Source organism: Platichthys flesus, chromosome 6 (genome assembly GCF_949316205.1).
Source record: "Platichthys flesus chromosome 6, fPlaFle2.1, whole genome shotgun sequence".
Lineage (NCBI taxonomy): Eukaryota > Metazoa > Chordata > Actinopteri > Pleuronectiformes > Pleuronectidae > Platichthys > Platichthys flesus.
The window spans coordinates 3,324,023-3,349,498 of NC_084950.1; the positions used below are offsets into that span (position 1 = coordinate 3,324,023).

General features: G+C 43.6%; 1 protein-coding gene across 1 annotated transcript in view; it reads right to left on the reverse strand.

Annotated features, from left to right (window-relative positions):
- Positions 1-25,476, reverse strand: part of necab2 (N-terminal EF-hand calcium binding protein 2) — an 89,228-nt gene that overhangs the window by 52,649 nt on the left and 11,103 nt on the right. The window contains exons 3-5 of the mRNA XM_062389037.1: positions 7,966-8,074; positions 4,081-4,106; positions 3,728-3,825 (exon numbers count right to left, since the gene is read on the reverse strand). Coding sequence (XP_062245021.1) covers positions 3,728-3,825; positions 4,081-4,106; positions 7,966-8,074 — 233 coding nt within the window. The remainder of the gene's footprint in view (positions 1-3,727; positions 3,826-4,080; positions 4,107-7,965; positions 8,075-25,476) is intronic.

The window sequence follows — 25,476 nt, forward strand, 5'->3', positions numbered from 1 at the left end:
TCACAGCTCTTCATGCAAAACAATATTTGGACTTGATCAAAAAGGATGGACTGAGCATCGCCGGGAGGAACTACAGTAAAGTATGAAAAGTGTCACGGGGATGTCAGAGCTTTCTAATTACACCTGAGGTCCGTCCTGCATCTGGATGATGACACGAGCGAGATACGCTTACAAATACACAACTACACACAGCTGACCTGAACTATAGTGACTTAGGGAGCCCTTCATGTGATGCCGAGTTGACATGAGCAGCAACGGGAAGTGAAAATATAATATTTGTCTTTTCAATGTTAACATCACAGACTGTATGTAAAGATGAAGGACGTGACACTTCACCAAAAGTGAAGCCACTCTGCAATGTAGATCATAAACCCTGCCTCCTCCATGTTACTGGATGAGACCTGGCTCAAGTAACAAGTCAAAGTACACATCAAAAGGTTTTCTGGTTTTAATAAGTTATATGACGCTGGTCATACTTCACGATTGACAGCTGAGACTGACTGTGAGACCTCCATCACCTGACCCCATCCCCCGAGCGCTACTGTAGGAGGTGGAGACACGTCACATGGGTTTTTTCCACATCGTTATTTTTCAGTTGAAGAGCAGAACTTGATTTTACACACGCGTTGTAATGTCCCTGCGCTCACACTCAACTCGCATCTGTTTGTGCTCGAACTGTGTGCGCTTGTGCTCAGATATCTAGTTCCCTGGACAGATTTCCTGTCTTACAGATTCAGCTCCTCTTCTCACGCTCGCACTGCTTCTGGTGAGCGTGAGAGGACGAGCTGAATGTTTCCAAACAACCAAATATGTGGCTGAAAGCGCACAGTGTGTGTAGCAGGGGCTATTTGTATGCGATATATATAAATGTATATGTGTTAGTAAAAGTCTGAACATGAAATCAATGAGTGCTGCTCTCAAACTGAAAGACCAGGCTCTTGAATGAAGAGAAGGACAAAACACAGCCTATGGTTACTACATTAATAAATCAATAATATGGAGTGAATAACTAATATAAAGCAAAGGGCACAAATCTAATTCGTCTTTGAATTGACTCCTCTAATTCTCTCGTTATTAGCAGGATAATTGCAATAAATATGCTGTGATCTGAGGTCAGAGGTGATCTGAGTTTATTAATCACCAGTAATTACTTTAGGATTTGCTTATTTGCAGAATCCCATGAGCTCCAGGCAGCGGCGACTGCTTCCGCTAATTGATACCTTGACAGGCAAAATAATGAATACTGCATGAAGTGGATGGAAATATCACATTTGCATGAATTATTGGTGTGTTGGTCGTCCCTCTGGGAGAATGCAGCGGAGGAGGATGAGCGATGGCGACACAGATAGAGAGGATCAGCATCTCTATAACTGTCCATCAAGTCCAATGCACATCAGATGCTTTTCCTTCTCAGATTTATTGTCTATTGAGAAAACTAACGGTGGAGAAGATGGTGCAGGTATCACAATGAAGCCTGTTTTAATGCATGAGCAGCACTGTACTCTGTAATTCCATGCATCCTGTCTTACATTGCAGGAATTTGGCAAGGTCTCCCCAGCATAATAGAGCCAAGACTGCTAGGGTATAAGTTTCAGATGACTCATTATATTCTCACAGCAAACCCCCTTCAGGTTCCAACGGAGTGCTTTAAAGTAAAAGAGAAAGCCCTTCAGTGCCAGGTACAAAGTCGGCTCACCTGCTCCACTTAGTCTCTCTGCGTCTCTATTCACAGAGGTGGACGGAGAACTAATCAATTCTCACAGGGATGCTAAAGGCCAGGGCTCCGGCTGCAGCCTTCTGCCCGAGCCGATGTCACGCTCTGTCTTTAACCTCCACCCACTCACATCTGCTTCACCCTGGAGATTCTCCTCAGCTCGTTGGATGCATCAGTTTCCTCTGTGTCTCAACGTTAGTGGTGGGAACAATGAGACCAGAAGAACAGGGAGAAGGTATCGAGTGGATCTAATGATTCCAGCTTTGAGTTTGGAGAGATGTGGTCACGTGATATTAATTCAATAAAAATGAAACTTTAAATAAAATGAGACCAGTGCTCTGTAGCAGCGGTGGCTGGGACTCATCGACGTGGACAAATCAAAAAGGGGTGTGTCTGTTTGAATAGAGAAAATGAACGAACTGGTTCACTTTTATAATTTCATTGCTATTGTAATATCAATATAGTTTTTCTCCCAGCAAAATACACATCTATATCAAATATTATATCATCCGAGGTGATGAAGGCAGGATCCTACAGCCGCCTCCTCTTCTTTATCTCTGGATATTGTTTGATGCCGTCTCTACTTCCTGAGACCACCTTATTGGCTCGGATTGAATTGGGTCCGTTGGTCCGGACCTTGATCCGAACAATCTTTCACATTTCGGTTTTAACTAAACAGAAAAGCACAAGGATGGTGTCGAAAATCTAAAAATAGCTCACTAAACTGAGATCTTTCTGTTGCTGTACCGTGAGTGGCCACTGGGAAACAGGGGCAGCATGAATGAAAAAATGAAAATGGCAGAAAAGTCATATTTACTCTAAACCTTTACACACCTACATCTTATCTCCGTCTGTAGTTTCCAATACTTTAACACGGGGTATCTGCAGAAGTTCTGATACAGTGTCTGAAAACCTCAGGGGGAGATGGGATCATGAGGCCAGGAGCTGCTGTGGCACGAGAAACTGACCGGCAATGAATGTCCCAGAGTGGAAACACTGAATGTTTTGCCTATTTGCTTTTAGATGAAAACACACAAAGTGCCTCAAAGTAAAACCACTACTGATTAAGACTGGGCAGCAGACGAGTTACAACTGGAAATCTTCAATTAACAGAAAGTGCTTATTGACAGACAGGAGCAGCGTCCAGACTGTTTTTGAAACGTGGATATTTTATGGACTCAAGTCTCTTTCTCTGCAGTGATGACAACTGGAAACTCGCAGCCAAAAACACACCCACACACACACAGTCTCACAAATCCTCCACCAGTATCTGACTGGTCAGCAGCGTCCGAGCTTCAGTTTGGTGATTTGACTTCTAAAGGCCGCTCCGCTCCCGACACATCACTCCTCCTCACTGCCCGCAGCAGACTAGAGAATAACATCCCAGCTCCCAGGACAGAAGAGCAGAGGGAGGGTGCACGTGGAACAGCCACAGAACAAGAGAGACACTTGACTGATTGATTCAACAACGACAGCTCGTTAGAGGGAAAGAAGCCTTGAGTTCTGCTGAATGGATGCAGCTGAGAGAACGATAAAGACCGAGCTGGCGGATGGAGATACAGAGACACACACACACACACACACTCACACACACACACACAGACACACACAGGCTGTAACATGAACATGGATATCAGAATGGGGCTGTGCACCAGCTGCTATATATAGCACATGGGAAAAACTAGGATAACACATTACAGCTCTGCAGCTGACTGCCACACACACTAACATGTTTGTATTTCTTAGTGAGGACACTCATTGATATATTACCTTCCCTAGCCCTTAACCTTAACCTGATTCTAACCCTAACACCAGGTCTCACACCTCAGTCCATTGAGAAATGAGAGTCAGTCAAAATGTCCTCACTCTGTACGGTCGATACTTAAATAGGCTTCACAAATATAAGTGCATAGATAATATAAATATTATTATATATAAAGTACACACACACACACACACACACACACACACACACACACACACACACACACACACACACACACACAGTCTTACCTTCTTGGTGAAGTCCATGGCTTTAAGGATGGAAAGATTGAGTGTTTCCAACGAGGCCAGAACTCCCTCATAGTCGCCCATGTGTTTAGCAAAGTAGTCTGCACACAGAAACACACACACACATACACACACACTGTAATTGGAACACCACAAAGTTTGCACAACTTTAAGAGTCACAAAGTAATTTGTGACGGTTAACTGAATATAATGAGCTAAATTAAGATATTTTCGTGACAAAATAATTGCATTTCAACGGAGAAGTTCTTTTTAATAATAGATAAGACAGAGAATGAGGCCAGAGGCAGGTGTGTGTGTGTGTGTGTGTGTGTGTGTGTGTGTGTGGTCACACTTACCACAGAGTTCCTTAGTGTCAACATTACTATCAAAGCATTGAAGTGGAGCAGCAGAGGGAGAAAAAGGAAGGAAGGATGTAAGGAAGGAAGGAAGGAAGGAAGAAGGGAAGGAAAGGAAAGGGAGAAGTATAAGAGCAGGGTCAGAAACTGAGGAAAGGCTTTTGGCATTTAGGCATAAATACAGGACTGATAGGACAGGACATTTAATGAATGAATGAATCCTTCTCTTTTTGTTGCTTGCTCATCACCTCAACACCAACAGACACACACACACACACACACACACAGACCCACACAGTCTGTGGCAGGCAGGGAGCAGCCTAACAAGACCGACAGGAGTCTGAGTCAATCTGCCATCATTCATGCTCAGCTGGAGGTGAATTCTTCTCTGGAGTAAAGGAGACTGTCCCCGGTCGACTGACCAGGAGACGAATGCAGCGCTCAGACCTGCACTGACGCTCCAGACATTGTCCAGAGGGGCTGAACGTGAGAGGACAAACGAATGGGGACAATGGGGGCAGTTTCTCCTGCCGGCATTCTAGTAAAAGCTCTGGATAAAGTGTGAATACATGTAGCACAAGATTCACCACAGCTTGGTGTTGCTGATGTTTCTAACTCAAGAAACCCAGAACAAAGAAAATATTTGAGAAAGACGGGATATGAGAACTTTTCTCAAGCTATTTATCTTTGCAGCTAAATGTAAACGTCTCGGGGGGGAAAGAAGATCCTCTCTTCTTCATGCAGCCAAAAGAGGGATGAGATGTAACTGATGAAGGGAGAACTGAGGACGGAGAACAGACTGACGGAGAGACGCCATCTGTTCATCTTCTTCACAAATTACTGTTCAGAAAAAAAGGAGAAGGTTCTTGGAATAAAACAGTAAATATTTGAAATATCAGCAGGTTATTGTTTTGCTTTATCTGGTTGACCCCTGATGAACGGGCTGATTTGTTAAATGGCTCAAATGATTTTATTAAGCTGCAGTTGGATTCCTCCTGCAGAGCGTCTGCCAGCATGAGTCCTGATCTATCACTGTGACAGATGGGCTTTAAAAGTCCAGTTCTATCCAACATCAAATGTATTTCTCTGTTTATTCAGTTGGCTAAAATAACAGAGGCAGATTGTTTACTATCCAACCGCTTTGCAGAAGTCTGCTGCATTTTCACACAGGAAATAAACCGGTAATCATGTGGTTCTCTGCGACCGACGCGGGCCACCAGGGGTTGGTAATAATATTGATGTCACATTAATCCCTGGTTTTAAAGCTTATCGCTGGCAAGAAGAGTCAGCGTATGTTTCTATGACAGTAGATTTCATTAAAATCATACATCCACTCAAATGCAGAGTGCTGATTTGGAGCTTTTTACACGGTATCTTAGTGAAGTCTGACGTGTTTTATGCACAATAAAGAAAAAACTCAACTGATTTTAACCCTTAAGTTCAATTTACTGCTCAACTTGAAAGAATAACCTTGATTCCCTCTTTGAAGTGGACGAGTGTTTCCGAGGCTGAGAGGATCGACAGAGAAATCAAGTTGCATTATGGGACATAGAGGATCCAGTATTTTCAGAACTAAACCTGTGGTAGGAACGAAAACATAGCTTTCCCTTTCTTTTAAATCAACGTGACTGTATTTCACCCATTTAGACCTGAAGCAGTGTATTTGTGTATATACCTTTAAGCCCGTGTGCGACGTTTGAGTGTGTCTTCCCTTTGGAAACAGATGAAACGTGCAGGTGTTATATGATGTCTCCTTTTTCAAGAAGTGTGATTGAAGAAATACATCATGTTTCACTGAAATACTCCCAGAAGAGGCGGAATGCATTATGGGAAATGTAGTTTTTTGGTTTGTTAGAGCCGTTAGTCGGCAGAAAAGTAGCGTGATGAAGACCGATCCGAGCGAGGAGAGGGATATTGAGGCAGATTAGAGCTGAGGTGCATCACTGAAATCAACAATGAAGAAGATGCAGATAAAGAAATGAGGGGATGTCAGCTTTAATAAACACATTTTCTGTTAAAGGTAATAAGTCTCACTTACAGTCTAATGTTTCAGGCATCAAATGTAGTTTTATTTCTATTTATTGCCTCCATCTGCTTCAGAGGCTGAGAAATTAAAGATTTTTTTTAAATGTAGTCTTTTTTGTTTGTTGAACAACATCAACGATTTCTTTAAAAAGTTTGAGTCTCCTCTATAAGGGAAAACCCACATTACAATTCTGTAGTGGTCCTTTAAGTGTTATAGTTACATTATAATAATCTATAGACTAGATGTGGTATTTTAGACAGAAATACATAAATACTACAGAATGTGTAGATTTTGCTGTTTTGAGTCTGATCATAGGATATTTGGATTCATTTTTAAAATAAATATTTTACCTTATGCATTTATCTGTTTTTTTTTTAGCTTAAACGTTCTTGTATTTATTTATTGTCCAAATTATGTCTTTTTTTGTAATTTGAGCTTCTAGAACTTCATAGTTTGTTGAACTGACGAAAAATATATCAGATTCGTGATTTCCTCCCTGACTCCGAGTAAAATCCATTTATTAGGTGCCAGAGAAAACAAATTAAAACCCTCCTGACGTTTGTATTTCAGCTGAGAGCTCATGTCTCCTGCAACATTACAGCACGAGCACTTCAAACTAGTCAGAAAAGTGAGTCTCAGAAAACAGAAAGCTGGAAACGTGAGGAGACGAACGACAGAGGGAGTTAGATGAACGACTGGAGGCAGGTCACCACTCAGTCCCCTCCTCATCCCTCCGTCCCATCCATCAACTTCCTGCTACAACAGGAAGCTCTTACGCCGTCAATCCTGCTTTCATTGGGACCAATCAATATCCTTATCTGCAGTCACGTGACACTGCCGAGGCCGGTCATGCGGAAAGGCCACTTAACTGTAATGAGCAGAAACTTTTTTGACTGCTTCCACTGCGGCGAGTAAGATTTATAAAGTCTTTCAAGAGGCAAGAGGCTGACGTCAGCTGCATGGTTCACTTCCTGCGCTGATTTAAAAAGGAAAGAAAGACTGAGCCCCGTGGAGGAGTTTTATATATAAATATATGTTGAACCTAATCCAATTCTACAACAGCCATAAAGGTCAGTTTTTGATCTGCGTGGTTTCCTCTTTGTTCGAGGACCTGCAGGTTTCAGAGGTGGTTTAAAAGAACAGAGCCGGTCTGTCAGCCCCCCCCCCCCCCCCCCCCCATTACTGACCACTTGATTATAAAAGGGTCAATACGTTGATTTATTGACAGACAATCAAAAGAGTATCCCGAGGGCAAGTAGCCAAAGAGTGGTTAAAGTCCTCGAGGGTCAGGAGGACTAATTCAAAAATAAATGAGAATGAGGAGAAAAGCAGAAAAGAAGTTGACAGATGTAGAAACAGGAAACGCTGCTTTCCCCTCAGTCGCTTCTTCCTTTGTTTCATCCCACTGTCTTTTTTCTCATTTTCGTGCTCGTCGTTAAACGTAAAGGTTTCGCTTACTAAAGGTTTTTCCATAAAAAACAGCTTTTAGTTCTGGATGTGACATTTCATCGCTGCAGAATAAATTACACACGTTTTACCTGAACGTGCATGCACACTCACACACGCACAGACACACACACACACACACACACACACACACTTTGAAAAAACGTGGCGCTGAGGTTGCAGCTGCATGCATCTTTTATCTTTTTCATAATTGATAGTGAGATGTGATCGAAAACAAAAGTCACGGTGGAGTGAGCACACACACAAACCCCCCCATCCCCCCCCCCCCACACACACACAAATACATGCACACGTATTTCATGCAGCTGCTAAGCAATATTGCTGTAGGCAAAGACACACACACAGACAGACAGACACACACAAGCTGCAGTAGCGGTGGAGTAAGTGCTGACCTGGTGTTATCAGAGTCGATGGTGTGGAACAGCTTCTCCAGCTCCTCCTCGTTCAGCGTCCCGTCAGAGAAGAACGCCTGGAACTCGTCCAGAGACAGTTTACCATCATCTGCAGAGACACACACACACACACAGTTCAATCATGAGCTCAATATCACACAGTTTTAACAGTATTATCACATCATAGTATTATTATGGGGGAACTGTCAGTTTAAGGTATCGTGTAAATGACTTCACCTGTTAAAGGGGATGGAAGGAAATAAACTAACGTGTTAATAGTGACGCTGCTCATCCCCCAACCTGTATTACATCAGTGATACTAGATTCATCCTGTTCATTGTCTTTTCCAACACATATTTGTTAAAATCTTTAAGGTCATTGATAAAATCCAAGTCTGTGGTTTTGGATAATTTCTCTGGAGTCATAGTGTTTATTTCTAACATATTTCAAGCTGATAACGAAGCAGGTCTTGTCACTGAGGCTTGATAGTTTACACTTAAACCTTGAACTTTATTATGAATCAGTATCTAAAACAAGAAAACACATATACGGACAAATATGTAGAATTTGAATTAGGAAAATCTCATGTTTTCTATGTTGTTTGTTCTATAAAATGAAAGAATCCATATTGGTGCGTAACAGCAAGTTCTGATACTGAATTCTCTGTGAAAGTCTCATATCAGCTGATATTTATACCTGTTTGCTGTTCCATGTTCCCACCCTCACAAAAACACACACACACACACCAAACACAAACACACACGCTCCATGTGAACTCTGCCTCGAGTGCTTTCTCAATCTGCTGTGAAATCAATCCGGCATGTGCTTGGTTTTTCTCCAACACTTTCACTTTATCCTGCTGTCTGTCCGTCTCTGTGCTTTGGTAAGAACACAATGCAAAATCAAATTCTTAACCTCAAGGCCTTCTGGAGAAGCATCGATCACCAGCAAGCTCATGAAGTGAGACTGGACCTCGTTATGTAAACTCCAGAATATGAATTTTAATAATTTCAATGTAACATGGACGATGTCTGACGCCTGTATACGAGTCTGAGCCACAGTTTTCATTTAGTGTTAATTCGATTGTGAACACAAGCAGAGAGAATGAGCTGCAGGATCTATTTGACTACAGCATTTCACCCTCCTCTGTGCCAACCATGCACCAGTGCCTCTACTCCGCTGTCGGGGTTTTGTCACCTTGCTGTAACAAAGACAAGAGCGTAACTAATCAGTGCTTCCTGCAAAGATCAATCACATTTTCTTCTGATTGACGACTTTGTTCCCAGAGTGCTTCACTCCCTCCATGACATTGTTTTTCAATCATGCACGTTCAACCTTAATCCTTGTTCCACAAATAGAAATGTCAGAAATACAATAGAATGAGAACCTCCCTTTAAAACGGTTTCACTTTACCACAGCTGCAGTCGAGGGTTTCAGGCATAATACGTCACGACATCAAACTGACGTGAACTCTGAGTTCGGAAAGTGGAAGCCAAGGCTGAAACGTGTCATCTCTCCAATGACCAGCAGGGGGCGAAACAACTAGTTGCAAAAAAAGTTTCTAATCCGAACGAGTTTATGGTCTCAATGTCTCGTTTCACTTCTCCAGATCGTCCAATGGGTGCAGGGTGCTAGTGTAGGTGGGGCTTGGGCAGTCAGACTCCACCCCTTATTCCTCCAAATATGGTTCCTTCTGGTTTCACAAAACCAAAATGGACAAAGCTAAACTCGCTTCAGTTTGACAAACCAAAGTTTGGAACATTTTGCTGAAATATCTGAAAGTTTCCCATCTGTTTCCAGGTGAGGTCAGAGGTGATGCTCCTGTTACCAAACCCAACATGGTGTCCTAACGCTAGAATATACTAGAACATCACTGTGGCGAAGTCAAAGCACAGCAGGCAGAAAGAAAACTGTATTTTCATGGTGTGTTTCTGAAAAACCCAGAGAAAGTCTTTACTTCTTCAGCCTTTATTGTGGATATGCTTCTGGGTCTCATGAGGGGCAATTATAAGCTCCTCATGGAGCCTCTGTGAACAATGTACTTAGAGTACAAAGATGTGTGGCTCTATATTTTGTAAGAACAGAAATATATATTAATACTGGACATTTCTGCAGTAACTGCAAAGTGTAAGACTGTGGTGGTCTCATTCTTTTCCTGCAATAATGTTTTTACATGATTAGATCATTCTGGAGCATGAAGACTTTAAAAGGATCAAGTGTGTGCACCTAACTTCATATACTGCAGTTTTTCTTCTAACAAATATAACAGCGATTTGATTTATGATCCAGTCTGAGCTTTTCTGTGGCCGACTCCTCGGAAGGGAGTGGTTATCCGTGGCTTTGAGTAAACCCTGCCTGTACTGTACGCCTGAGTGTCTAGCTCACCACATGATGCAGAGCTAGATATCAAATATTAATTTCCTTGCCCTCAAAGTGTGGTTGTCCATGAGCGTGGCTGACTGGATGCAGCAGGTTGAGCTATGGGACCACTGCAGAGAGCTGGGGAAACCACAGGGGCAGGAGGACTGCGGCTGAATTCAAATGTGCTGCTCTACACTTTCCCTCTCCCGTCTCCCAGTCGCAGCAGCATTAGGGAACAAAATGTTTATGCATTTTCCCATTTTAACCCAAGGAATTTATTTATTTTTATTGTCTCTTTCTTTCTTTTTTCTTCTGCGGTTGTTTTCTGGCCTCAGCTTTTGGTCGATGACCCATATCAAGCACAAGTGGCCCTTTCTGGTTCAGTTTGAGTTCTGACCACTCAGGAGAAAAGACGTCAAATGAATTATGGATACAGACTTCTAAGAATTCCACAAGAAAGGAAATCCTCTTCACGTCCCGATCAATACATGCAGTTGACTGAAAGAACAGGAAAACACACCGGCGTTTGTGGCCCCGGCAGGACTGTAATAAACAAGACCCGGCATTTCATTCAGACAGAAAAAAACAATCTGTCACTGACCGGCCTCGGAGTCTTCACGAGCCGGAGAGACGTAACACAACGCTGAAGCAACGACGACAAACAGACGCCAGCGAGTGAGACACAGGAGTCGTCTTCCAGCAGTTGTCAATCAATGCACGTTCATTTGTTTTGGGGGTGTAGCTTTGACGAGGGGGGGGGGGGGGGGGGGGGGGGACAGGACCTGCTTTGTTATTGCCGGGTTGGGATGCTTCAGTTGTATATTTTCAAAGTGAAGGCTTCTCTCGTTAGCTTTTCCAGGATGACCAACCCTAGCTTTAATATATTATATTCTTACCCTATTAGTCCCTTCATAGACTTTATCCCCCCCCCCCCCCCCCCCCCTCCTCATGAGAGAAACACAAAGTCCTATCAGGCTCTCATGATGTCGTGCCGTGTTGGTTTTCTGCTGCACACAAAGACAAGCCGTCATTTAGAGACGCTTGGCCTAACCTTTCCGTGACAGGAGGCATGTTTGTTTGCAGCCGGCTTCCGAAATGTCACTTCTTGCCTTCGCAGCAGCAGCAGCAGCAGCCGGTCGCATTGTCCCCGTCCGCCCGGGCTCCACTGTTTATTCAGACTCTGTGGCCATGACTGTTTCCAACCTGTCCCTCTCTGGTGCAGCAGCCGAGCCGCCCTGAGAGCCGAGGCAGTGGTGTTTAATTCAGCGGTGACCCAATTTACTGCGCGCTGCCAGCTAGCCCGGTTAGACTCACTTAGGAAATCTCCAGTAACACACCGGAAACACACACACACACCAGTCAGCCCAAGCAGATAGTGAGCTACCCCCATTTCCTGAAGGATAAAGTCATACACACAAATTATATGTTTGACAAAAAACTACAGCCCCTCTTATTCCTGCTCCACTTTGTACCACTTATGTGTGTGTGTGTGTGTTTTTAACACATGATGCCCTCTAACACACAAACTCATTGTTATAGATAATGTGATATACGTTCTGCTCCCTCATCACACACGACTGCATCCACTGAACATTTCAGCTGACTCCCATCGTCTGAGTCCTGGTGCTGTAGCCACCAATTCAACCTGAAACTCATCGAAGAAAACCCCCAATGTAAATAATTCACAAGGACCGCTCTCCACGGAGGAGGTGACGCAACGCCCTCGAGCCTCCCGCCTCCTCCAATGGAAGCTCTGACGATCGGCTCTATCTGCTGACATTACGGTTGTTTTACCGTCCAAAATGGCTGATGGAGGGAAATCATTTAGATACAAAGGAACCGCACACTGAGAGATGACAGCTGCAACAAGACAGAGATGGGATTGAGGCAAAACATCGACTGAAGAATACAAGATTTGGGGCTAAAAGAAAAGAGAGAGAGAAAGTTAAATTTTGTCTACGTGGCTTTAAAACATTTTATAGTAATAGTGTTTTCACGCTGTAGCTGTTGTTACTTGATGTATACAAGTAAATGATGTTGGAGGCCATTGTTATAAAGTAGTGGATTACAACTTAGTATTTTAGTACTTGTGCATTACTTGTATGCAACACTAAATTTCAACCCCACAACCTTTCAGAGGAAAATCTTTTACTCGTTTCCATCTTTGTGGATCAATCTCCTATATATGATAATATCAGCTTCAAACCCACTGTGTCCTGTTCCCATGTTGATGTATTAGTGATAATCCAATGATACAAAAGGGTCTTAAGGAGAAAACATAATCAACCGGCAAATTAAACATATCTGCAAACACCACACCACTTCTCTACCGCATAATCACATAATCACATAATGGGAAATGAATGAAAACATTTCAAATGGTTTTTTAATGTTCTGCTCCGGGAATGAAATGATTACAGACAGACGGACACAGACCGATGGACAGATGAACCGACAACCCGATCGCTGGGTTCTGCAGTCTACATCAAAGATTTAAAATCTGTTATTAACTGTTATAAAGGAGAGTTTGCTTTAATGGTGCTGCTGTGGGATTTGACCTCAGTGGCCTGAGCTGAGACTTTTGTGAACTTGAAGTTGGATAATATGAGAAATTATTGGTCACACCTTTAATGGGATAGTGTGATCCAATGTGTCAAGTCCTTCAGAGGGAGGAGAGGACGACCTCTCACCACCTCGGCAGCCGCCTTGACCCCGTCCCTGTTCACTTATTTTGGGCTAATAACAACAGACATCAAGCCACAACTGCTTCTCTACTACACAAACACATTATGGTTTCAGAGCTGCTGGTCGTTTGAATTCTTCAACTTCACACAAAGCCTTCAAAGCTGTTTCCCAGTTTCCAGTCTGCTGAGTAACACTAACTGGTAGTGGTGGCTTTGTATGTATTGTTTGAAGCTCAGAGGAGATTGACTAATTCTTAGAGAGTAAGTGACAAAAGTCAGTTCAGAGCATCAAGTCGAAAACCTTTGCAAACCTGCGTCACAGTTCTGTCAGATCTGATGGAGGATTCAAATTTAAAGATTAAATCGTGAATAAATTAAATAACAATTACTACAAATCTTAGAGCAGTTGATTAAGAATTATCTGGATAAGGATAAAAACAAATCTTCTCCTCACATTTTAATTTCAATAGGTGTCATTACACCGTCGGGAGGAGGTGTCACAAACACGATGACATTTTCACGCCCCTCTTTTCATCAACGCTCCTCATCATGAAAATACCACAAAGCAAATCATGCAATTAAAAACCCTGGTGTTCAGCCAATCATGGAAAAAGGCAGATCTGCATAATCACGATGCAAATCACAGGCGGTGAAACGCCGTCATCTCCAGCCCATCGAACAGCAGGGAGCTGATTCAGGAGTGATCGCAAATGTTATTCACTTCTCTTTGTTGCACTTGTCACAAGCATGATTTATATAAGTTAAAAAAATAAAAATTCAGAGGCCACGGACAGATGTTGTTGTTTTTGCTCTGATCAAATTCTATAAATGATTTGTTCTTGCTTCAAATTTGTTCATATAACTGATGAGGAGGTAAAGTATATGGAAACCCATTGAACATCTGCTGATGACCTGACCCACAAACTACCAGCTGTCCTGCACCAGTAAGATTGTGTGTCGCAAAAACTGCCCTACATATAAAACCTGTCCTATATAAACTGTGACTCCAGTGCCTGGTCGCAGATCCCTCAGCATTCTTCTGCTCGCTGGCTCTACGGCTGCATCAGTCAATCAATAGAATTTATCACAAAGCTCTTCTGGCTGAATATTAACGATCTAGCCGACTGGTGTAAAGCACACGGACATCACATCATCATTTCCTCCTATTATCCACAAATGAACCTCAGGACATGAACACTTCCATCCTCCACTGATATGGAGGAGGCTGAGTTTCGGACCTATACCGCAACCAGCCACCAGGGGGCGATCAAGATGATGTATAAAAGAGTTGCAGTATGCTTTTGATGTAACATACAACAAACCAATCAGAGTGCAACTGTTTAAAATATAGATTTATAGAAAGATACTTATTCTATGCAGAGGAATACGATCTGCTTGAGTGCTTTCAATTTTAAGATTTAGGTGAAATTGATCTATTGGCAGAAATTGAAAATAAAAAAATAATGTGTTTCCACTGACATTTGTTTGTGTCTCAGATATCGGGGATAATTCCTAAAAACAAAATAGAATACGTGCAAATACTGATCCTAAGGAAATTCCCTGCAATACATATACCAGTACACAGAACACTCCACTCAGGTGGCAGAGCACGGTGTTTACTGATACAGTGAGTTTTAACACATTTCTGGTCTGAATGTGGTCCAGGGTAAGCTCAGGTCCAACGTGGAGGCTTCAGGCTTCAATCAAGCCTCCTTGTCCTCTTCCTCCTCCTCCTCCTCCTCCTCCTCCTCGGCCCTGAACTAATCCCTGCTCTGGAACAGCACCAGCGAGTGGGAAGCTCGGTTTGACCGGCACCGAGGGGAGCACACGTCGGTACGAGACGGTCAGGGGTGAACACCCGGGGCAGAGACTTCAGATTCACGAGATCTTCACCGATACAGACCACGAGCGCGTTGTGTGCACGTGTGAGAGGAGAAGAAGTGAAGAGAGGAAGTGAGGCGACGGTCAGAGCGCTAATGCTCTCTCTCCCCTCACTGCAGACTGAAGACAAGCAATTAGCACTTCCTTCTTCCTGCTGGGCTCCACATCCTGCACACAGCAGCGCACACACACACACACACACACACACACACACACACACACACACACACACACACACAGCCTGTCTCCACAAGTTTTTACATGATTTCAATGTTGTGTTTTCAAAGAGCTAGAATGCTCTCTCTCTCTCTCTCTCTCTCTCTCTCTCTCTCTCTCTCTCTCTCTCTCTCTCTCTCTCTCTCTCTGTCTCTCTCTCTCTCTCTCTCTCATCATTGTTTTTGGGGCGCTACATGATGGGTTGTCATAGCAACAAGAAGAGGGGGAATTGACCCTCATTTCAGATTCAGATTCAAAAAGCCATTGCTTTTCTCTTTCTGCTATTAACACACACATGCACACTACCATTGGGTATGTGAATGCATGTGTGTGTGAGTGTGTGTGAGTGTGTGTGTGGATGCCAGCTGTTTAATCTGATAGATGAGGAACTACAGTGATTCTCACTGAGCTGTCAGCTCTCATCCTTTCTCCCTATCCATCATCACAGCCCACCTGGAACACACACACTAACACACACACACACACTCACACACACACACACACAAACATATACAAAATCATAATTTCCCTTAGCACTGCGTCAAGAGACATTGATTATAAAACGTTATAACCAATCAACTTCCTCTGCAGCAGGATTTGACCTGCTCTATAAAAAATCATCCTGGAGCAAGGCACTGGATAAATGTGTTACACCACTAATGACTGCTCTGATTCCACAATGAGCATAAACAGATGTTCTCATTTACGGTCACACCCGAGGCTGCTTAGCATCCTCCATTAACTCAACAGTGTCACATCAGGAACGAGCTGAACATCAGGAGACAAACAGACTTCAGCACAGACGTCCATTTTAAAAGTGTTCAGCTCACTCCAGCCAGCCAGCCAGCCAGGCGGATCCTGGATCAGAGATAATACCGACACCAGGTGCTGTGACACCAATGTGAGATCATCGGGCCACTGCTCTGCAAACTGGGTCATCAACGCCACTGGACAGGAAGAGTGAACACAGTGTCTGAGGACAACATGTTCTTGTTTGTTAAACTGCTGAACAGGTTCCCACGAAAACTTGGGTGGAAGAAAGAGACTGGAGAACATTGAGAGATCTGGTGTTTTGGACTTTTTCCGAGAATAATGATGCATCTGATTAAAAATCCAGCATATCTAGAGGACTGATATCTATAGGTGTTTATAATTTGATGGGAAATGCAGTTTCATAAAGTGACTGTAGAGGCCATTGTAGTTCAGTCTTAATCTGGATGATGATTTGGAGGACATGAATAATGTTCCTCAAATAAAAATATTTCCAATCGGGCAAGACAGAGAATCTCCTGTCTTCACATGAACTTACAACTAAACCCAAATAAACTAATTCCCCGTCAAGGCTCAGAGATCGGTGCAGTAGAGATGTGGTGTGATGGAATCAAAGCCCGGAGGATACACACAGTTACTTGATGTGTATCTTGTCTTTCTATTTGGCCTATGTCCCATTCACAAACATGGAGGAGGTGGGGTTGATAACCTCTTCTGCAGCCAGACACCTGGGGCGATGCTTGGGCTTCACTTTTCAGCAGCCACCATGTCGTCCATCAATATATAGAGCCTGTGGCAGTAACATCAAAAAATAAAACGTTCCCTGCCTGCTGACACACTCATTTTAAATGTGATAATAATGTCACTTTGACAGTCTGGTAAATGGGGGAAACCTCGGATGGATAACCACTGATGAAAGTTCGTCTGAGGCGAACTCGAAGCTTCTGCAGGTTGATTTTCACACAGGACAGAAATGCACGAACACCCGTGGACATCCATCTCAAACCCCCCCGGTAATGGACAGTAATAATGTCAGTGCAGGCAGAATGCTGCTGTGCATTGTGGGTTCCCTGACAACAGCTCCCCAGCGACTCTGACAATAAATACAGCCTCTGTCGTGTTTTACTGTCCAGCCGTCAGGCCCCTGAATCCAATTCTTCAGTACAACCCAGGAAATCAATTCCTATTCAAAGAGCTCAGAGTGAAATATGCATCACCTTCACCGTGGTCTTATAAATCCAACAACAGTCAAGATTCACAGTGAAAACTCAAATACTGTGAATATAAAACATGTTTTTATATTACTGTAGATACAACTGTGTAAATATATATCATGTGTTAGGGTCGTATGTCTGTCAGATCATTTTCCTACCATTAGTTGCTGATTAATTACGTTTTTAAGTTATCAAATTTAATAAATACATCTTGAGCTAAATTTAAACAAACCTAATTAATTTGTATATTATCGATTAATGTACTTTTTTAAAGTGGATGATTTCCTTTTTTTGGGTGTAGAGGCTGACAGAAGAAATATTAATACTCTCTGTTTCTTGATTACCCCCTGGTGGCTAGCTGCAGTATTGCTCATAAGCCCCACCTTTATCATTGCTAGTGGAGGGGACCAGGGCATAATTAAGAAGTCAAGTAAATGTTAAATAATAATTACTGTCCATTTAGATCGTTTTTTAGTAGCACAGGTATCAGCAGAATCTCTGCCCCATGGTGGTACGAGGGAGAGACACTGAGTAGCGACCTCATCAGCGCCATCTGACGTCAGACGCTTCACCACAGAGAAGCAGCCGTCACATTAGAGATGTTAGTGTGATATATGATTCAATAATTTATTATGGCCCTCAAAGGAAGTTATAAAAAATTGAAATGGCCTCTTGATAGGAAAAGGCTTCCCCACACCTGAGTTCAGACTAACCAGCTTCTCTGTGAGGGGCCAGAGTTTCACTGTCGGGGCTTCATCTGTGCCACATCCTGCCAGAACACGACCCCCCCCCCCCCCCCCCCCCTCCTAAGTCTTAATAAAAACAGAGATGCGGGTCATGATTTGTCTTAATGAGAAGGATGTGAGTGTCTCCATCTCCCCAGTGACAGACAGTTCTCTGGTGTAAACAACACGCCGCCTGTCTGGATGAAGAGATGAGCCACAGTTGATGATCATCTGTCACTCTTATCTATTTTCTGTCTCAGCGGAGAGTGGAATGATGTGTAATCATCATCAATCTGCTGGCTGAACATAATAACGTTATTATTAGAGGAGTGTGACTACACACAACACAATGGGCAGAGCGGGGGCGGAGATGATGTGTGTGTGTGTGTGTGTGTGTGTGTGTGTGTGGTATATATGCACATGAGGGTCTATCCTAATGATGAGTAATCCTGGGTGATGGCAGATAATAGCAACGTGTGTGTGCACGGGCGAGGATGATGCATTCAGGTGCATCTGAAGCCCATCGGCCGCCTCTCCTGCTTCAATCAGCCCTCGGGGGAGCCCTCATTTGCACAAACAGTGTTTTATGGTTCCTGTAACAGCCAGATATGCTTCCTCACCGGCCAGTAATTGACTACCATTGCCCACGAAGGTGCTTTTTTAATGCAGCCTGATGGTGTTTAATGGCAGGTATTAGAACCAGAGCGAGCTAAACAAGGTCATTTCCACGTGACACGTCGGTCCTGCTGTTGCTAATGTTATCACATGGGGCACATTAAGGAGCGTGCCAGGTGAGGTGTCCATTCTGTGTCGAGGCGTTGCCTGATTTGTTCTCATTACAAGAACAAGCTTCTTTTATTTGGACCAGAGTGTTGCAGACGTGGGCACTTGGAGGCTTCTATTTACTGCCAGTGAATTCAAAGGGAAACCATTTCCATGGGGGGGGGGGGGGGGGGGATTATCCCTTTTCACAATGCTGCTGTTTTCTGCCCAATTTCCTGAAGTACACAGTTTGATTCCAGCCTCCGTCATCCAGCTGAAAATAGGAGAGAGGTAAATAAACGAGTGGACAGATTGTTTCTTTTTTAGCTTCCAATGCTTTTCAAACTTTCTCTGCTTGTTCTTTCAAGGCCACGGCCCGACCCACTGATTGCTGGAGAGTCGTGGCCACAGGCTGAGAACAGAACTACAGCTAAAATACAATGAAAGATCTAAATGAGGAGCTGAAATGTTGTTTGATAAGATGTAAAAAGAAAATTGTGTACATTACATTTATCATTATATAAAATGGCAACGTTGCACATCACACAGCATTTTTTATTTATCTGAAGACTCACTACTTTGAGAAGCTGGACAATCAATTTTCCTATTTGAGTGACGAGAATAGTGACGAGAATAAAGACATTAGTTATGTAACTAATCAATTTTACTGATGAGTAATTAGGTAAGTGGTGTAAAAAGCAATGAAGAATCGATTTGATTTTAAAGTAATGGAAATAAGTCACTGACTTCTTGACAGCCTTTTTAAAACCAGGGACTGATCAAAATCAAGAAATTAAAAAAAAAACGAGGAACAAAAGCCTGAAGAGAAGAGCTGCTGAATCAGCGTTCCCCCTAATGAAGCAGCTCCATCACCCCCACTGAGCAGTTTAAGATGTTGCTGGAAGCTCAGACAGATTTGATCACCGTCTGTGCCGATCCCAGCAGATCTCCCACCTCCACATCCAGGGGGGGGGGGGGCTCCATTCACAACAACCGCAGCCTCCTCATTTCTGTTTGGCAGCTCGACAGTCGAGGCCTCGCTTACAGTCACATTCAGATGAGACACTTCACCGGGATCGAACCGCCGGATCGGGACGACAGAGAGCAAACGATGGTGTCGTGTTCAAAGAGTCTGACACAACCAATACTCATCATGGCCTCCGAGGAGTAATGATGAATAGGGCTGGAGAAAAGTTAGACAGGCAGGGAGGAGAAACAGCAGAGAATGTGTGTGTTGGGGGGGGGGGATTGGATAAATGGATAGAGAAAATAAAAGAGGAATCTGAGGTGTAGTGTTAAAATAGGAGCTGGTGTGATAGGAAGTTATTCAATCACTGTCATCTTCTGAGTCTGTTTAAACAGATTCCTCAACCTTCCCTCGTGCCATCGATCTGAATTTGCATTTGATGATGTCTCCAGAGAAACGTCTGGACGATGCCACTTGGAATATGGTCCCGGGGGGGGGGGGGATTCCTGGCCTTTCACCTGAAGGGTTGTTTCATCTCGATAGAAATGTGATTTAAGATTTAAGAAAAAGAGAAAAGGTTTTGTAAATGAAGACAATGTGCTGGGTTCATGTTGAATCTGTCACCCTAGCTTGGGAGGACTTTTGTTCCCATTACTAATACGAGTAAAATAATTTCAGACGCTTCTGTTTTTCGGCATGAATGTCCTGTGGTGTCAGAGTGAGAGGATTCAAATCTGTTTGTTTCATACATGTCACATGGAAGGAAGAGAAATATGTAGGAAGAGTGTATGTTTTCATCGTGCACCAGAAATGATGACTTCCACAACGACATAAAGGTCGAGGACGTTGCACAACAGCACACAGGTTCCACTCGAGAGCAGACGAAGGACTCTTCAGTTCCTGTGCAAAGACCTGCAGCCGTATTCCACAGAGTTCTACCTGATGTAATATCATCAATGTTTTTTGCCTTATTAATCATTTTTGAAAATGTCGCATTCAAATTCATGAAACAGGAAGTATGAGAATGCCATGGATACAATGAGTTCGACTGTGGGCATCAACGTGAGCCTCGTTTCCTCCTTCACATTTTTCAAAAATTCAATTCGCCAAATCGACTCTCAGCAGATCGTTTTGTGATGTTACAACAACTATCGCTGTACTAGAGGGAAGTAGGGAACTCTTATTTTGAAGGCAGCATTAATAATTGACAGAGGGCGATAACCAATCGGGAGCAGGCCTTCCCACCAGTGGAACAGTGGCGTCAGCCCTGAAGAACGGTCCGTCTGCATCCATTAGCATTCCAATAACGTGGGACAGAAAGATGCCGGTGCAAAGCAGAGTTCGGGGACATTCGGGAGAAATCAGAACATGCTGGAAGTGGAACGGGAGAAGAACCCCACTGGAAGCTGGCCTCTAATGAAGGTCTCATACCCACAGTCTACATCAGGTGAGTCAGACCAGGGAACAAGTAAAAGTTACTCACTCCATCTCCATCCTTTAAACTCTGCTTCGATGCTTCGATGCCAGTTCCATACGAGGTGAACCCGGTCGGGGATTTGAACCTGTAGCCTTCTGGGTGTGAGGTGACACTAGTAACCACTGCAACGCAATTACAATTTCGAAAACTGATTTCTCTCGGGACACAGAACAATCCTCCCGGTGACGTGATGTGGGGACGTGTGTTGGCAACAGATGTCGTACACGATGCCAGCTGTGATGTGAATGTTCAATCTGACTCCACGGTGAATTAGTGAGTGTGGTGGTGATGTGGCAGCAGCTGGGATGAGAGGGCAGCTGCTGACGGAGGCAAATATCGATTAACGTGAATCACACTCAGAACAGAGGTGACAGTAAGTATCTGGCAGACTTTGACGAACAGGGTCAACTTTCCAATCTTCAGCTTGGACCAATGATAATCATAGAGAATCATTTCCCTGTTTCAATGCTAACAACTTAAAGTTACTCTGTCTGACCTGAATTCCCAACACTCGACTGAACTTAGTTTGTGAACATACGTACGAGTTGCAGAAGTCGACTTGTTTAGAAAAGTGGAACCAACAAGTGTCTGGGAGGCTGGAGATGGGAAAGGCAGCATTCTGAGCTATATGCTAATGTCAGCATGCTAACGTGGTGCCAGTGACCATGCTAACATGCTGAGGGGTAGGAAGTTTTAATGTTTGCCATGTTCATTTCCTCAGTGTAGCATTTGAGAATATTAGTGAAACAAAGTCGCCTACTGGACAAATTTGAGTTTTGGCGTGATGACGGCGAAACGTGGAAAAGTGAGGGATCACCAAAGTTGTAAGGTCTGAACTTATTTTGTGCTTTGTCACTAAACATTACACAATCGGTCAATAAATCCGATAGCTGGTCGTTGATTGTTGGTTTATTTATTTCGCTGATCATCTAATGAATTTCCCGACCCCCCCCCCCCCTCCCCCACAGGGCTGTTACAGAGTTTTGTTTTTGCAGGGATAGGGTGGTGGGGGGTTATCTTTGGTGTCATGGAAACAGCAGCCCATAAGGCCTGGTGTGAGCAGAGGGATGCTGTAACCAGGGGCAACTGAGTGGTGAGTGGGGGGGTGGGGGGTGGTGGTGTGTGTGTGTGTGTGGGGGGGGGGGGGGGTACTGTCTCCCTGACGGTAAACTGCTCGGTCAGCGTTTCAATGCTAAACGAGGGCAGGAAACCTCGTTTGTACCTTTAGCAGCAGCAGCAGCAGCTCTCAGCTGGTTTAACATGAAGGACGACTTTCATTAGTCAGCTGGTGAGTTTGGACCCAACACTGACTTTCAGAGATGAACACACAGTAACACCAGCCTGTTCAGTTCACAGTAGATCCTGAGGTTTATCAATCACTTATCACTGCCTGGTTGAATGGGAGACCTTTAAGCCGAGTCATTCTGCATATGACACACTCACACATTCAGCCACGCCCCCGGCCAGGCCACAGTGTTAATCATGAGTCGTGTAAATGTCATGTCTCAAGTGCACCTGATGCTTTCAGGGTCATAACATTATAAGATCATCCTCCAGTGACACGCACAGATGGTGAATAGAGGTTCGACAGCAGATAACAGGCAACATCACCTCGGTGGCAAATCACCGTCCACTGCTCGACTCTCTGGAGAACGAAGCAGGTCTATGTCTGATCATCAGAGCAGCTACTCATCCACTGGAGATGTCTTCCTCAGCTTCATGGAGAGATTAAAGATGCTGCTTCCAAAGCTGAATCGTGAAATATTATCAAACTGGGTTCGACACCCTGACTTGTGAAAAGTTTAGAAGTCGAGACAAATGTTGGACACAGATTTAATTCAGTCCAGTGAGATACAGACATTCACAGAGAACTCTTGGTCGGATAAACTGACCATCTAGTTGTGGCTCTGATTCCAAAATTATATTTCAGAAATTGCAGTTAACTGTGTGTTTATGGTTCACTTGGATTAGAGAGTGGATACCTGAGGATCCATCAGGAACCGTTAATCTCAAACTAACATATCGATCACATCGGCTTTGCTCTCTTCTCGATTTTCAACACTGCACACGTCTGTTTAGGAAAACCAAGCGATAACCATGCATGTCAGAACGAACAGACTAAACATGTGTGCATGTAAATATGAGGTGGAAGCCAAATAGGAATATAGAAATATAACTCCAGGCACATCGCCACTACCAAACAGGAACATGAGGAAACACCAGGGAGGCAGAGCAGGAGCCTGAGGAGAGACTCGGGAGACGAACACACAAACTGACAAACAGTAAACACATCAGGAGAAGTGAACACAGGTAAATCACATCAGGGAAGGAAATACAAAAAACAAAAACCCATTTTGGATAATGTAACTGGTTTACGTTACTGGAAAGAGTTAAATATAATTGATATTAATGAGAGCTTCAACACTGGACGGACGGCGGCTCCACACGCTGCCAACTGACTGTCAGCTTGTTTTCAATTATCTCACAAAAATGTATTCCCCTGAGTACACACACGCACACACAGACACACACACACACACACAAACACACACACACACACACAGACGACACAGTACAAACAACCACTGGGTGTAATCTGTTCAGGACACACTGCAGCTCTGATCTCATCACTGTTTGTTTGCAAAGATTCTCAAAAGGATCTGTGTGTGTGTGTGTGTGTGTGTGTGTGTGTGTGTGTGTGTGTGTGTGTGTGTGTGTGTGTGTGTGTGAGTGAGAGAGTGGTTGAAATGTCCCTTCAGTGAATCGATGATTGCGCCTCACGCCTCCGGCACTTAAAGGATAATTATGGTATTTTTAAACCCGGGCCCTATTTCCTCATCTTTCTGGGTCTAACGGATTAAAAGGGACGGACGTGTTTGGAATCAGTCCAGTGTTGAACCGCAAAGCTGCAACTGACAGAGGAGAGGCTGCAGTGTAATTTGAATGGACGTTAATCTGGGTCCAACCACGTCCACTAAAAGTTTCTGTCCCTGATAGACTCAGATTGTTCATTTAAGAGCCTAAGGAGACATTAAGGAGAAGATCCCTGCAGCTGGTCACATGTGCTGTGGCCTCCACAAAGCTTTGGAACAGTTTACATTTAGAATAGAGTTCCTCTTCTACACACATATCTAAAGGTAAACTAACGACCAAACATGTTTAACATAGGAACGTTGTTGTCTACTTTTAACTGACAACGATTGTTTTGTGCTTATTTTCAATTCTGCAATTGAATTTGCCAACTTTTTTAACTCTAAATCATTTTATTGGCAAAGGTGAAGACTGCCACCAATCATGTGAGCCTTGTCTTTTTTCTTCTTCTATTGTTTTTTGCCGTCTCAACTTCCTGATACTAGTTGGAAAGTCAGAACTTTCAGTTTTCACACTAGAAATGAACCGAACCATGGTTCTATTTGATCTGGACTGAGACCATCTCTTAGGTCCAACTGAATTTTGGAACCTTTTATTTTGGTTTGGATTAAAATGAAAAGTCCGGACCAAGCAAGGTAGATGTGAAAGTGCTGAGTGTCCTTAAGTTGATTTTATTTAAATTTATGCAACTCCCGTCTCCAGGGAGGTTTAACTTCCAATGGAGTGTGGAAGCATTGAACAAAGCAATATAAAGATTCATCCTGGTTAAACAAAGAGGATCTTTCTCTGTAGTACTTTCACTAATGTTTTTAACTATCTGAACCTGTCAGAGGCAAAAACAAGACCTTTGAATGGACGTGTTTCACCGTGGACCGATGCATTTTGCCTCTTGGTTAAAAAACAATACGATTTAGACAAGCTTTAGAGTTTAGAGGCTTGTTGGTTTTGTTTATCCTTCCATCCCCGAGTCAAATCTCTTTGTCACACACTCTGAGAGCGAAGTCAGAGTCGATATAATTGGCCAGGCGTGCAGGGGAAGTGGAAGTTCCACGACGTGGGAGAAGAGTGGAATGGCCATGAAAGACAAACAGAGAGAGCTGGGACGGACTGAAGGAGGACTCGAGGGATGAGTCGGAGAAGGAATAGAAATAGGTTGGATGGAGGGTGAAGGTGCCAAATGGCCACTCATCCCAGGGCAGCTCAGCCTCCTTTGAGCAGTGCCTCCAAATGGGGATCAGACCAGCATGGAGGCCCAGTTTAAAAAGCCTTGATGCAGCTCACACTGAGGGGGGGGAGGCAGGGAGGGAAGTTGGAGAAAGGAAGGGAGAGAAAACAAAGAAGCCCGAGGACCCAATTCTTGAACTGAAAGAAGAGATAATGAAATGGACTCCTTCGCTGACAGCAACTTAACGTATAATGAAATATCTGTGGTGCATTAAGAGAAAGAAGAAGCTGAACCTTTTGAAACTAAGACTTCTATTATCATCTCCTCTTACATTAAATCTTAACCACCTCAAAATGCTGGGACTTAAATTCAACCACCCTCCTTTGTTTCAAACAAATCCTGATAAAATCTGAGTAA